Source organism: Typopeltis vanoorti, chromosome 6 (assembly GCF_054136105.1).
Source record: "Typopeltis vanoorti isolate ZY-2024b chromosome 6, IOZ_Tvanoo_1.0, whole genome shotgun sequence".
NCBI lineage: Eukaryota > Metazoa > Arthropoda > Arachnida > Uropygi > Thelyphonidae > Typopeltis > Typopeltis vanoorti.
The window spans coordinates 126,965,070-126,979,985 of NC_143554.1; the positions used below are offsets into that span (position 1 = coordinate 126,965,070).

Consider the following 14,916-nt stretch of genomic DNA (forward strand, 5'->3'; position numbering starts at 1 on the left):
CTTTTCCTTTTTCATTGTGTCAGTTGCTTTTGCTAAAGCCTAAAAAAATTCCTCACTTCTACCTTAGTAGAATCTTCTGTGGGACCATAGGCACAAATAAATCTCATTGTCCAATTCCCCATTCTGATATTAGCCCACATCACTCTACTTGAGACTGCCTGCCATTCAAGAAGATTAGCCTCATATTTTGTGTTGAATACTATGGCTACTCCCTTCCTTGATTGTCATCGCCTGCCTGAATATAATATTTTGTATTTATTGCTCAGAAAGATCTCACCAGTTTTTGTCTTTTTTTTGTTACAGTTGCCTGGATACTGAACGAACGAGGATGGGCTGGCAATTTGGGATTTAGCCGACCGAATTGTATTCTTATTCTTAAACCAATATACAAAATGATGGTACAACTTGTATTGTTATAATTGCTTATTTTTTTTATTTTTTATTATTAAACTCTTTATTTACTTTATAATATGGTCTTGATACTGAAAACCTTCCTACAGAACTGCTAAAAACTACAGAAACTTACATTTTCATCTAGAAAATTAGGCTTCTCCATAAAAGTAATAATCTCTCGACCAAATATAAATAGAAACAATGGACTTAAATTATCCCTCTTATGGGAAATAATTCTGGAATTTGTGAAGAAAAACCAACTTAAATTTAATTATTTGTTATTTTTTATATTTTTAATATTTAATTATTTTTTATTCAACCTCGTTAGTTATTTTTACTAGAACCTTAATATAATTAGACCATGACATTCTACATCATACATGTATACTTTGTGTCTCATTGTTGAATATGCTGGTTATTCTGAAGATGTGCTTGATACTAGGGTGAAATTTTTTTAGTAATGAAAATATATGCAAGGTAGATCCATTTTATGTTATTTATTAATGTCTTATATTCCTATAGATGAAGTTATAATAGTTGGTTATACATATTCTACTCATAGCTTATCACTTTCCTTCATTCTGTTGTAACTTTTTTTTTTAAAACACAGATTTATACATAACCATATAACAATATCAACTTGTTTAACTATTGCTAATAAGATAATTACTATACATAATTTTTTAATTAATTTATCCTACAGCAATAATAACTATTTAATTCTTTCAAGTTATATAAACATACTGCTTTCATTTTTCAATTTAAATTAAATGGAAGAAAACCTGTAGAGTTTTTTTTTTTTCATTTATTCCTATATGAAAGAATGTCCAATGCTTAGTTTACTAATCTTGTCATAATGATGGCAGTGTATGCATTTTTTTTTATGTTTATCCAAATTCATTTCTTACATTCATGTTGGAGGTTTAATGGAATATTATCAGCACTGAGAAAGGATTAAAACAAATTTTAATGCTTCCAATATTTCGTTTCAGTCACAGAGACATCTTCAGGGATTATAAAACACTTTTTGTAACAACACACACAAATACAATACAACAGTGAGTGAAAGTCCTATCTTTAGTTTCACTCACTGTTGTATTGTATTTGTGTGTGTTGTTACAAAAAAGTATTTTGTAATCCCTGAAGATGTCTCTGTGACAGACGAAATATTGGAAGCATTAAAATTTGTTTTAATCCTTTCTCAGTGCTGATAATATTCCATTAAACCTCCAACATGAATTCTTCACAGCACTTAAGCCTCAACACACAGATTCATTTCTTACTTATTTCTCATGATGTCAAGAGAGGTTAGCTTTATCTATGGGTTGTGATGTTGATGTTACCACAAGGATTAGTGAGAAATGGGAGAAAAGGTGTACCCTATGTCCCTGCAAGAAATCAGAAGGATCAAACTTGCTTTCTGGTGAAATTCCAAATGCTGTGATGTTTGTGCAGAAAGTTTTCTGCATTTGGCCCTTTCAAAACCAGAGTTTTACTCCCTTGAGTCACTTGTGATATGTTGAATTTTCTTCTGATAGCCATGACAAACTTGTTTGAGAACTAAAGCTTGGATGTTGTGGTGGTAGTAGATTGGGGGGGGGATGATTATTTGGATCCTAATTTCCTTAAGGACTGAAGTGTAAATAACCTGTTAACAGTGCTTTTTCAAAAAATAAAAATGTTTATTTTGATTATTTTTAAATTTCAATATCCATTTGTTATGTGTAAATTTAATAAAGATAATATCTTTATTATTTACCATAATATGGTAAATTCCAAATTGTAACTGTTTCACTAGCACAAGTGCAGAATGCTTAATCATTTCCCTCCCAATCACTGCAATCTTTAATTATGATATAAGAAAATCTGTTGTTTGGATCTCTGTCATCTGCACTGAGAGATTATAATGAATGAAAGTTGACTAATAATATATTACTAGAAATTCCCTCCATGGTATCTGTGCTATCACAAAAGAAATTCACTACAGCAAACCTTTAGCTACAACCTATCTTGCCTCTGATCCTTATGAGTTTGCTAAAGTGATAATTAACTGAAATTTAAAGATACAGTAAATCTCTTTATTAATATTATAATATAGTCAGTGAGTTAGAGACATTTTATGAGAACACTTATAGTCAAGTGCAAGTGTCATTTATTTTTCTACTTTCATAAAAGCAACATGTAAGGAAGGAATGACTGGTAAGAAAAATAATATAACAGACAAGACCATAAATTACTGGAAGAAAAGTGTTCCAGTCACATATAAACAAAAACGCCTTAATAAGAGGCAGTGATTGACACCAGGATAGTTTACCTTTGCACTTTAGCATCTATCTGTGGCTTTCTCATTATTTCATATGATTTTGACTTTTCCTTACCTATCTTGTTAATCAAAACAAGCAAAGAAGTAATTGAAATAACAAAGGGAATAAATAAATCCCAGAAACACTGAATACACAAATTTCTGGTATTTATGTTGAAACAGCCATTCTATTTAAAATATATTCATTTTTGAGCTCCAAAATAACAGGCAGCATAAATCCACATAATGTTATTTTTTCCTGAAAAGATACATCTGTTTTTCTAGTAACCATGTGCATCTAAATCTGATAAAGTTAAATGAGCTACTATTTAGTTTTTGCAATGGACATAATTTTTATTAAGAAAGGAATAACTGGCTCACTATTAAAGATCAGAAAAATCAAACAAATAGTGCAAAGTTCTATCATTAATAGAAACAAATAACAAAATCTGCTTAATATGCTCACCATTGTTTCCTCTTCTGAAATTAATGGATGTGTCTTGTGCAGTGCCATTTGTCTTGCTTTTCTATAATACTGAAATAAAATTTAAAAAAGAAATCACAAGTCCAGGTGTACTAGTGAGAATCAATTCTAATTCTGAACAATTTATTTACTTTAAATAAAACCAATGCACTTACCACTCCTAAATTTTTCCAGTCAAGTAAGTCGCTAAGTCGTTCTGTTCGATTTCGCTGTATAATCCTCTGGCGACGAGATAGGCAGGTAAAGTCAAACAGGTACTGCAAATGAAAAGAAAATTTAATTTGATAAATAAAGCACAATTATCAGAATACACACACACACACACACACACACACACACACACACACACACACACACACACACACACGTGTGTGTGTGTGTGTGTGTGTGTGTGTGCATATATATATTGTGATAATTTGTCTTGCTTTTCTATAATACTGAAATAAAAAAAAATTATGTTTGAGGCTACATTGTGATTGGATGGTGAATTTAGAGCTCATGTAAAACTGGTGACTTATCTGTTTTGTGTTTTTTTTTCTCTTAGAAAATTAGCTTTTATGACATATTAGTGTAGATTTTCATGTTTTGAACATATTTAGTGTTTTATAACATATTTTTGTTATAAAGATATTGTAATAATAACTAAAGTTTAAAATGGAACCAAAAATGCACAACAAACATAATGCTAAGAAGAGTAACGAAGTCGAGAACAAGTAGGCTTCCCTGCTAAGGAGGTTATTGAATATGAATTAACCTCCAAAATAGCAAAATTAAAGCAAATTATCAGACGATGTAGGAATTACAGAAGAGGTATTTGGATGAATTAACCTCCAAAATAGCAAAATTAAAGCAAATTATCAGATGATGTAGGAATTACAGAAGAGGTATTTGAATGAACATAGGGAGGAAAAGAAAATTAAGCAGCAAAATAAGAAACAACAAAGCAGGAATCAGGTAAGTAATGCTGTTTGTAAAAAGAAGGGTGGTGTTATTTTGTATGCCGACTATCATAAAACATGCTGTTGATGAGCAGGTTATAACTGTCAGTTTTCCAGGAGTGAAAATTAAAAATATAACACAAGCAATTCAAAAACAAAAAAGAAAAGTTAACGAGATTGTAATTGTACTAAGTATGAGAGAGGACATGAAAGGTTTGTTGGAAGACGCGACAGTGAAGAACAAGAAAGTGAAAATAGTAAGTATATTAACTCGATAAGATAAAAATTAATTAAGAAGGGCTATATGATGCATAGAATGATTCTACACATAGGCTGTGTAGGAGTGGAGTGAATTTGAGGGAAGATTAGATTTGTATAAGAGGGATGGCCTACACCTGAATGTGTTTGGTATCAGGAGTCTTGAAAAACTAATAACTGGTATGAGACCTAACACAGAGAGACAGGGAAACTAAATTGTAATGAGAGGAATGGTGAGAATAGGCATTATCATGGAAATAATTATGAGGAGAGAATGATTTCAAGCTTGTGTTCATCTGGTTTGGACCCATCAAATGCATGTAAAGATGTCTACATGTGTAAGGCATTAGAGAAGAACAGAGATATGCAAGTTGTCCAACTCTTTCATGCAGACTGCAAACAAGAGTATACAAAAGAACATGTAGGTAGATTATTATGTCTATACATGAATGCTAGGAGTATCAGAAACAAAAGGGTAGAGTTTGTTGTCTAGGTCAATAAGTTGGGACCTCAGATTGTAGGCATTAGCGAGACCTGGCTATCAGAATCAGACATACTAACTGGTATTGAGCATAAAGGGTACAGTATTTTTAGGAAAAGGATAGGAGGGGAGTATGCTGCTAATGATATCAGATGACTTGAATTCAGTTAGTGTTGAGCCCTATGATTGCAGTACTAGTAACAGTATTTCACGTGGCAGTAAATATGAAGCCATCTCGTGTGTGGTGGAATCTAACAAAATCAGTTATATAGTGAGGTGTTGATACAGACCTGGTGGATCAGTTGCTTGAACAAATGCATCACCAAATAGAGATGTGCAAAAAGAGTAATCATAATGGAGACTTTAAATATCCAAATATTGATTGGGTAGCAGTAATATCTCATGAGAAGAATGAAACTGAATTTACTGAGCCGTTGTGAGGCAATTTCTCAAGCAGCATATGACAAAAGGAACTCTAGATCAAAGAGTGTTAGATTTCATTATAGTGTCAGAGGGTGTTTCAGTTAGAGATGTAACTATTCTGCTTCCAGTTGATGACAGTGATCATGCAGTACCCACTTCAGAAGTGACTAGGTTTATGAGTGTTCCATTCAGAAAAGTTACATGCTAATACAAAGCAGGTTAGTCATAATTTCCTACAAAGCAGGAAATTATGACCAATTATGAGTATACAGAGTTCAGCAGAATGGTATCAGTTACTGGATAGGAATAATATCGACAGTGCATGGGAAGCATTTTAAAAATACTTAAATGATGCAATATCAGAATGTGTCCCGAGAGTTTGAAGAATAAATAGGATAGGAGTCAAATGGATATGTAAAAACTTAATAAGCAAGAGATCTGTAAGAAATGGATGATGTCCGTTATGAAAATTATAAGCAACAGCATGCCAAAAGAATCATAACTGTTGTTCGGAAAGCTAAATCTGAGTATGAAAAGAAACTAGCTCTGCAAGCTAAAGACAACCTGCAAGAATTTTATCAATATGCTGCAAGTAAAAAAAGAATGAATATGAAAGAATAACTCTTCTGAATGCAGATGGTGTGAAGGTGATAGATGCAGAAGAGGTTGTTCAACTAATGAGTGCCCATTTTGCTAAAAGCTATCAACTTGGTGTATGCAACATTGAGTTAACTTCTACTTCACTGAATGAAGAAACTCAGGTGTATGCTGAATTGTTATTGCACAAAGCGAATAACAATTCAGCAATAGGGACTGATGGATATCATCTCGGGTGCTAAAAGAGCATTCAGCTGAACTGGTTATTCTTTGACCAGGCCATATAATTTGAGTCTCAGAACAGCAGAGATTCTGCAGGATTGAAAAGAATGCATCTGACTATTGACCAATCAGTTTCTCAGGAGTAGTGGTGATAATTTTGGAAAAATTGGTTAGGGCTCTCATTCAGAAATGGGTTGACAGTGAATCTCCTTTGCAATGAACAGCATGGATTTACTAAGGGAAAGTCATGTTTTAGCAATTTGCTCACATTCTATAATGTTACCACTGAAGTGAACTAGACAAAGGAAATGGATACACCATGATACTTTTGGATTTTTCAAGGCTTTTGACAGAATGCAGCATGGAAGACTGTTACATACATTTGAGAATATGGGTTAGGATTATAAAATATTAGCATGATAAGAGGATGGTTGACTGACAGATATCAGAAAGTGTTACACAGGGGATATGAGTCTGCAAGATTTAATGATATTAGGAAGAATTTGACAGGTAACATACAGCTATTTGCTGATGATGCAAAGATGATAGGGTAATCAGGAATGCTGCAGATATGCAGAATGATTTGAATAGGCTGGAATTGTGGGCACGGGAAAATGGATGTCAGTTCAATGTCAGTAAATGTAAAGTCATGCACTTTGGCATGATTAGATATGCAATGTCATATATTGGTGGGATTATGTTAGAAGAAACTGATCAGGGATATTGGAGTATTAGTAGATAGCAAGTTGAAGTTCAGGGCCATGTAGCAAAGACTGCAAATACAACTCAAAAGTAATTGCAATGCTGAGACAAAGACAGGAGTGCCATTTTGCCTCTTTACAAAGCCTTGATAAGACCTCACTTGGACTATTGTAGACAGGTCTGGTCTCCTGGTTTCCATTGTGATTCTGATACAGTGAAGAGAGTGCTTTAAAAATGATATCAGGATTGTGGAATACTGACTGTGAAGACAGATTGAGAATTTGTAGACTGCAGACACTAGAGAAAGAGGGGTGATATGATTGAGACTTACAAACTTCTGAAAGGGTCATACAGGATTTCAGTTGATGGAATTTTTCATTTTAGTGGGGAAAGGACAAGAGAGCATCCTTGGAAGCTGAGAATGAATGCTGCTAAGAAGGGAGTGAGGGCTAGATTTTCTCTCATAGGATGGTGCATGATTGGAATTGACTGTCATTGGATGTTGTGTGCCAGCAGTGTGAATGAATTCAAGAATACGTGTGATGGGTGATGCATATAGTATGTGATCTCCCTCGATGAGTTAATGACTCCTTGAAGGTCTCTTAACAATAATAACAACATTATTATTATGTATATATATATATATGATTATTTTTTTTTCAGATTCAGATTATATTTGTATAAATCTGTATAAATTATATTTGTATAAATCTGAAAGCACACCCCAACTCAATATCAACAGAGTTAAAGATTGGTACTATCAACATAAGAAGCCTGAATGGCAAAGAAATGGAGCTAGCTGAGGAATTAGATAAGTACCAGATCGACATAATAGGGGTGACTGAAAGAAAAAAACTGGTGAGATCTTTCTGAGCAATAAATAATTTCTGAAAAATATTATATTCAGGCAATCAATCAATCAAGGAAAAGATGGAATAGCCATAGTACTCAACACAAAATACGAGGCTAATCTTCTTGAATGGTAGGCAGTCTCAAGTAGATTGATGTGGGCGAATATCAGAATGGGGAATTGAACTATGAGACTTATTTGTGCCTATGGTCCCACAGAAGGTTCTACTAAGGTAGAAGTGGAGGAATTTTTTGATGCTTTAGAGAAAGCAACTGACACAATGAAAGAGGAAAAGTTGGTCCTTGTTGGGGATCTAAATAGCAGAATGGGAAATGATTGTCAGACATACAAAAAAATTTGGGGAAAATTTGGAGAAAAGAGGAAAGCTAATAATAATGACAAATATTTGTTAGATTTCTGATCAGGACATGGACTGGTTATTACTAACACCATGTTTCCAACATAAAAATGTGCACAAATTCACATGGAGAGAAGTCGCAGGAATAAGAAAAGTCTCATTGACTATGTTATTGTTGATATTGATGTTTTCTCCCTGGTGCAGGACACCAGAGTGTACAGAGGATTTGAAATTGGAAGTGATCACTATTTAGTCTTGAGCAGGATAAAATTGAATTTCATATTGAAAAGAAAAACATGTAAGAAAGTTTTAAAGCGAATAAAAGTTGAGGAGCTCTCAGATGTGAACCGTAGACTAAAATACACAAAGATTAATGAAGAAAAAATGGAAGAGTTTGAGAACAGGAACCAAACCTTGGAGATTCAGTGGCAAGCCTTGAAGAAAACCCTGATTGATTCAGCCAGAGAGCCATGTGGTGAGGTTGTGTGCAAGGATAGAAAAATCAGAACTCCATGGTGGACACAGGAAGTTAAAGAGGCAGTGAAGGAAAAGAAGAAAGCATATCAAAAGTTCCTGGCAAATAAGTCTGCTTGTGCTCTTAGGGAATACAGAGACAAATGTAAGAAAGCTAAACACTGTGTAAAACTAGCTAAACAAAAGTCATGGGAGGACTTTGGCAAGAACATAGAAAATAAATATCAAGAAGGTGGCAAAATATTTTGGAGGCTGTTGAAGAAGCTTAGAAATGGAGGAAAGAGTGCTATAAAAGGAGTTAGAGATGATAAAGGTAATATGAAAACAGGAGAAAAACATATCCTTGAAGTAATTACTTTGAAAAATTGCTAAATGAAACAAGCAGTGATAGCACAGTGGTAAAACACACTCAACAGGCATACAATCAGGAATACATATCCATACTTGAGGTAGAAAAAGCCATCAAAGGCTTGAAATGTAGAAAGGCAGCAGGAGTAGATGATATTTGACCAGAAATGCTGAAGTATTGTGGTATAAAAGTCTTACAGTGGCTGCACTGCATAGTTCAGAAAGCCTGGACAGAGGGACGAATTCCCGATGATTGGAGTAGAGCTCTAATAATACCCATATATAAAAAGGGAAATAAAACTGAATGTGAGAATTACAGAGGTATTTCCCTACTGAGTGTTCCTGGCAAGATTTATGCCAGTATACTTGAGAAACGGTTGTGAAGAATTGTGGAAGAAAAGCTTGGTGAAGAACAAGCTGGATTCAGGCCAAATAGAGGCTGTCAGGATCAGATCTTTACTTTACGACAAATAGTTGAGAAATCATTGGAATATAACAAAGATCTGTATTTAAATTTTGTAGATCTGGAAAAGGCACATTGCAAGGTGCCAAGAGAGAAGCTATTTAATATGCTACAGTTATATGGTGTCAATGGGGCATTATATCAAGCAATACTTAGTCTTAATTTGAGTTGCAAGTCAGCAGTTAGAATTGAAGTACAGGAAGATGGTTTAATGTTAAATCTGGCATGAGACAAGGATGTACATTATCCCCTCTATTATTCATTATTTATATGGATCACATTATGAAGGAAAGTGATATTGCAGGTGTTAATGTCAGCTCTTTGCTTTATGCAGACGATGTTATACTTCTAAATAAATCCACTACAAGTTTGCAAGATTCCCTGACTAAATTGAATAACTGTTGTAATAGACATGGCATGAAGGTCAGCAATAAAAAGACAAAGACAATTAAAATAGGCAGAATCGTTGAAAATGTCATCTGTGTTGTGAAAGGAGACCCCGTGGAACAAGTAAAACATTTCAGCTGCTTAGGCACGATTTTTAGTGAAGATGGTAAATTAAATATGGAAGTAGACAACAGAATCAACAAAGCTGGTATGGTAGGAAGTCAATTGAATAAATTCATATGGAATAAGAGAGAAATTAGTCGGAACACTAAATTAGCTGTATACAAGACAGTGTTCAAAAAAGTTTTAACTTATGGATCTGAGAGCTGGGTCAGAAGTAAAACACTTGACCGAAGACTAGAGACTGCAGATATGATAGTCCTGGGAAAGATTAAAGGCGTGAACAGATGGCATCAATGGCAATATCATATTAAAAACGAGGATATTAGGAAAGAACTTGCCATTGTCAGCATCCAGGAATGTGTTAGCAGAGCTAATCTCAGGTTGTATGGTCACTTAACAGAATGGGCGAGGAAAGATTAGCAAAACAAGTGTTCTCTGCCAGGTTGGCACAGAAAACGACCCAGAGGAAGACCGAGATATAGGTAGATTGTTATGGTAGAAAATGCCTTAGATGATAGAAATATAAGATCTGATAATGTTGGAGTCTTGACAAGTAACAGGCTGATTTGGAGGAAAATTGTAGATAGGAAGTTAGTAATGATGTAAATTTTTCATGTAGTCATATCCTGTACGCCCTTTGAGGGTACAAGTCAGGAATTTGATGATGATTTTTTTTTTTAATCTGACTTACACAAAAAAAAGTCACAACATCTACAGCACATCAGTGCATCATGCAGGCAAGATAACTTGAAAGAAGACATCTGTTCACATGATATTTTAAACAGCTGAGGGTTGTAGTTTATGTGGAAGACAAGAGGGAGAGGGCTGTTCCAAAGAATAGAAGTAGATGGAATAAAAGAGGAGGAAGAGAAGTTGGTTTAGTAAGTTTGGACTTGGATTGGTGTTGACCAGCAGATGCTGGTCAAATGCTGGTTCTTATGAGTGTGGAAGAAAGTGAAGAAATGATGGCAGCTAGTTCAGCAAAACATAATCTATGAAAGTTCGTTTAAAAGAGGCATGTATAAGGCAGATTGTCAATTAACTGGACTGTCCTCTACTGAAGAGCATCAAGCAATCTTAGATTTGGATGCACCACCCCAAATGTGTGAGGAGTATTTCAAAAAATATCAAAAATCCAACAAAAAAAACTGCAGAGAAACAAATATATACCCCCCCCCCCAAAAAAAAAAATCAAACAAAATATCTATATTCTATGGTTAAAAAGAAACGACGCCAAATGGGATAAACTTCAGGATTTCTATCACTTTTCCATAGTCTGATTATTGCTTCTGATTTCCTGATCCAAGCACTGGCTCCAAGTTAACTGAAACTGTTCTTGTTTAAAATGGATTTTACAAGAGTTGAGTGATTAAAGAAATTATAATACTAACAATTGGAGACTCAATACCAACATCAATGACATGCACAGATCACTTACAGAGATCAAAAATAGATTTGTTATTCCTCACTGAAACTCAACTGGAACCCACCCAAACTTTCTGCATGATGCTTTCCATGAAAAAGATGGGATATGGCTAAATATCCCATTACCTGGAATCACCTTTATGTCATCTTCTTTTGCTCAAAATATCCTCACCTTATTTTATTGCCTTAATTACTCTCCTAATTCTAGTAACTATACTAACCTTTCTGTTTATCTGTCTCCGAAAGGTGATCACATACAGTCTAAACATTCAAACAATCTTCCTTGGAGATTAACATCCACAATTCCAACTGGCTTCCATACTCTGACACTAACTTAATAGAACAAGATGGAAGAGCTAAACTGTCTTCTGTAATGATTATGTATCTTAACCAGCTCTTCCTCCAAATACCCTGAAAATGGTAACTCTCCTCTTGGCAACTCAGACTATAACCTGGTCCATATTTCTTTTTCTAGAGAACATCCTCCTTTTCAGAGTCAGTCTTAGCTTCTTATCCTATGGCACTACAATGATGCCAAATGGGATAAACTTCAGGATTTCTATCACTTTTCCATAGTCTGATTATTGCTTCTGATTTCCTGATCCAAGCACTGGCTCCAAGTTAACTGAAATTGTTCTTGTTTAAAATGGATTTTACAAGAGTTGAGTGATAAAAGAAATTATAATAAAAATATAAAAAATACCAATTAGTTTTGCTACAATGGATGGATGGATTGGCTTCTTCAGGTTGGTTAAATAAAGATTACAAGTGAAATACAAATTTAAAAAAAAAAAAAAAAAAACTCAGATAAAGTAATTAATTCTTGCTGTGACGAGTGCTACTCCACTATAAACCCCCCACACTTAACCAAGCCTTGGTTTTCCAATAAATGTCCCAAACGATCCAAACCCATCCAATGGCTCAAGTTAAAAATTCAGTTGAATAAGAGGTCCACTTTCTCACTCAACTTAAAATAGAGCCTGTAACAACATTAAGAAAATCAACAAATCTGAAAGTAGTCTTTATAAGAGCAAAATGCACTAATCTTGCCTCCTACTCAAATGGCAGTCAAGCCTTCTGTTCTAATGCCAAGGATGTTAGTCAAAACTTGTGCCCTACTGTTTCCACTCCCGTCTCTCTCTCATCCTGATGGAACAGTGTTAATATCTCTTGGCATGTCTTATCTTTAGGACATGCCAAGAGGCCTTATCTCTTTCAACTCTTGTTAGGATGATAAATGAAAGCCTCCTCCATTCCACAAACAACTGACACAGCATGTCCCCTGTAATTTTTCATCAGCACTTCAAAAATCAAATAGTGTTGATATTAATATCCCCTAGTCTCAATAATATCTCTCCAGTTGTGCTAAGATCCATCAAGTATCACCTTTATGAGCTATCATACTCATCTGGAAGAAAACTTTTATTGAGCTGTTACTAAAGAGGAAGATAAAAGTCAGCCATCAATCTATCTTCACAATGCCTTCATATTAATACTCTTGAAAGTGATGTAGAGGGTTATCAACAACTAGTGTCTTTACTATCTAGAGATTTCTTGGTTAATTAGTGATCACCAATATGAATTCTGTCATTCTTGTTATACAATTTACCTCTTTGCTAACTTTACTCACCTTTAGATATAGGCCAAGGAAACATCTGGAGAAACTCAAATGGTTTTGCTTCATATTTCAAAGGTACTGGATTGAGTATGGTATCATAGTTGCCTTACAAAGCTGCCATCTTATAGTCTCCCTTCTACACTTTGTAAGTGACCTGCCAGCTTCCTCTTTGGTTGCTCATTGTTCAAAAGAACATAAATAACACATAAAAATTTAACAATTTTGGTAAAGCGGGCCTCTCAAATCACATACTTAACACATTACACCAAACTGACTGGAAAGGTACTTTTCTTTACATTATCTAAACATCTGTTATGAACAGAAATTTATGGAAACCTGCAAAATTTTGATCAACCATCCTAATCTAAAAAATAATGGTGCTTAAAATCCTCAAAATATGAATGGCCCACAACTTTTGTTTCAAGTTCTCCAGCAAACCCTCACTTTAGGACTAAGCAATAATTTCAGCTATTTTATATAATGACCAATGTTAATCCTGTTTTGTTCTTATTTTTCTTAGTAATTTCTAGCAAAACAGATAACAGGACTCTAGCACTGATGTAGTAGGGTTGACCAAATTAGTGTGACTAGTATACTATATGTATTGTAACATAGCTTGTTTCTTTGTATGAGGTAGGTAACAAACATTTCTGGCCTGACATACAAAATTTGTACCAATTTTAAACAGATTTTTAGATAATGTAAAGAAAAATGCTGTGCATGACAGATAGCACCATCTACTGGCAGGTTAGCATACCAGTTTCAACTCTCTACCTGCATCATTCAGTTGGAGGCACTCATTTGACTAACACATGGCATGCTAAATAAATGTAATGTTAAAAATGGAGTACTGCCATGTTCTGATAAAGTTTCTCAAAAAAGGGCTTTCTCCAAGTGCTATCAAACAGTGATTGGATAGTGTCTATGGGGAAACTTCTCCTTCATATTCCACCATGAAGGAATGGACTAAACAGTTTTGCTTAGGAGGAGAGCATTGAAGATGATCTTTGTGATGATTGGCCTGTGGAAGTGATGGTTGAGGAGAAACTGATCAATGACAGACAGCTGAAGCCTTTTCCAAGGGAATCAGAGAGAAGTGCTGACATCCATTGTCACCAAGGATGAAACCATGGTCCTTTATTATGATCCTCTTTCCAAAAGGGAATCCATGGAGTGGTGCAAATCAGGCAAAGCACTGTCGAGAAAAGCCAAGATCACTCAGTCCACCAAGAAGATTGTGACAACAATCTTTTGGGATTGCTGGGGAATTCTCTTGATTGACTTCAAGGAAAGGAATACCACCATGAATGAATGCCAAATATATTATGCTTCACTCCTGCACAATGACATAAAGGTGAAGAGAAGAGGAATGCTGAGTAATGGTTTTTGCCTGCTTCACAATAATGCTCCAGTCCATATGGCTATTGTTGCAAAGGCTGCAATGAAGAACTGTGGCTTCCAGGAGATTGAACACCTATCCTACAGCACAGATCTAGCACCCAGTGACTACTACCTCTTCTCGAAACCGAAGAAAGACCTTGGAGAAAGAAAATTTGCAGATAACAATGAAGTGAAAGAGTTTTAGGCCATTTTGCAGACAAAAGTACAGACTATTTATTCAAGGGCACAGAAATGTTAATTCAAAGATGTGAAAAGTCTGTTGAAGTAAAGGAAGATTATGTTGAAAAGACAGTTGTTTTCTTTCTATCACCTCTAAAAGTTAGTCAGGCTGGAAACTTATGGAACCACCCTAAGCATTCAAAGTAAATTCAAATCATTTTCAAACTACTGGTACATTCCTTGCAAGTGACAACTACAAAAGGAAATTGTTGGAATGTCCCACCTAACTGACTGTTCCATTTTTGTTGGTTTGTTAATCATATCTTTACCTCTTTAAATTCTGTTTTTATTCATTAGTTGTTGATTGATGCTCATCTGAATATAAAGAAATTTATCTTATACTGCCCCACCCTATATTCAGATTAGTCTAAATAATATAGAGAAATCAATCATCAACTATACTTATATTATCACTTTATTTTCAGGCCAAGGTTATTAATAGCTTTTAAG

General features: G+C 34.7%; 1 protein-coding gene across 2 annotated transcripts in view; it reads right to left on the minus strand.

Annotated features, from left to right (window-relative positions):
- The window catches only part of Glys (glycogen [starch] synthase), a 214,126-nt gene that overhangs the window by 12,197 nt on the left and 187,013 nt on the right, over positions 1 to 14,916 (minus strand). For both annotated transcript variants that reach the window (XM_090393684.1, XM_090393685.1), the window contains exons 13-14: positions 3,335 to 3,436; positions 3,162 to 3,230 (exon numbers count right to left, since the gene is read on the minus strand). In XM_090393684.1, the coding sequence (XP_090249810.1) occupies positions 3,162 to 3,230; positions 3,335 to 3,436 (171 nt within the window). The remainder of the gene's footprint in view (positions 1 to 3,161; positions 3,231 to 3,334; positions 3,437 to 14,916) is intronic.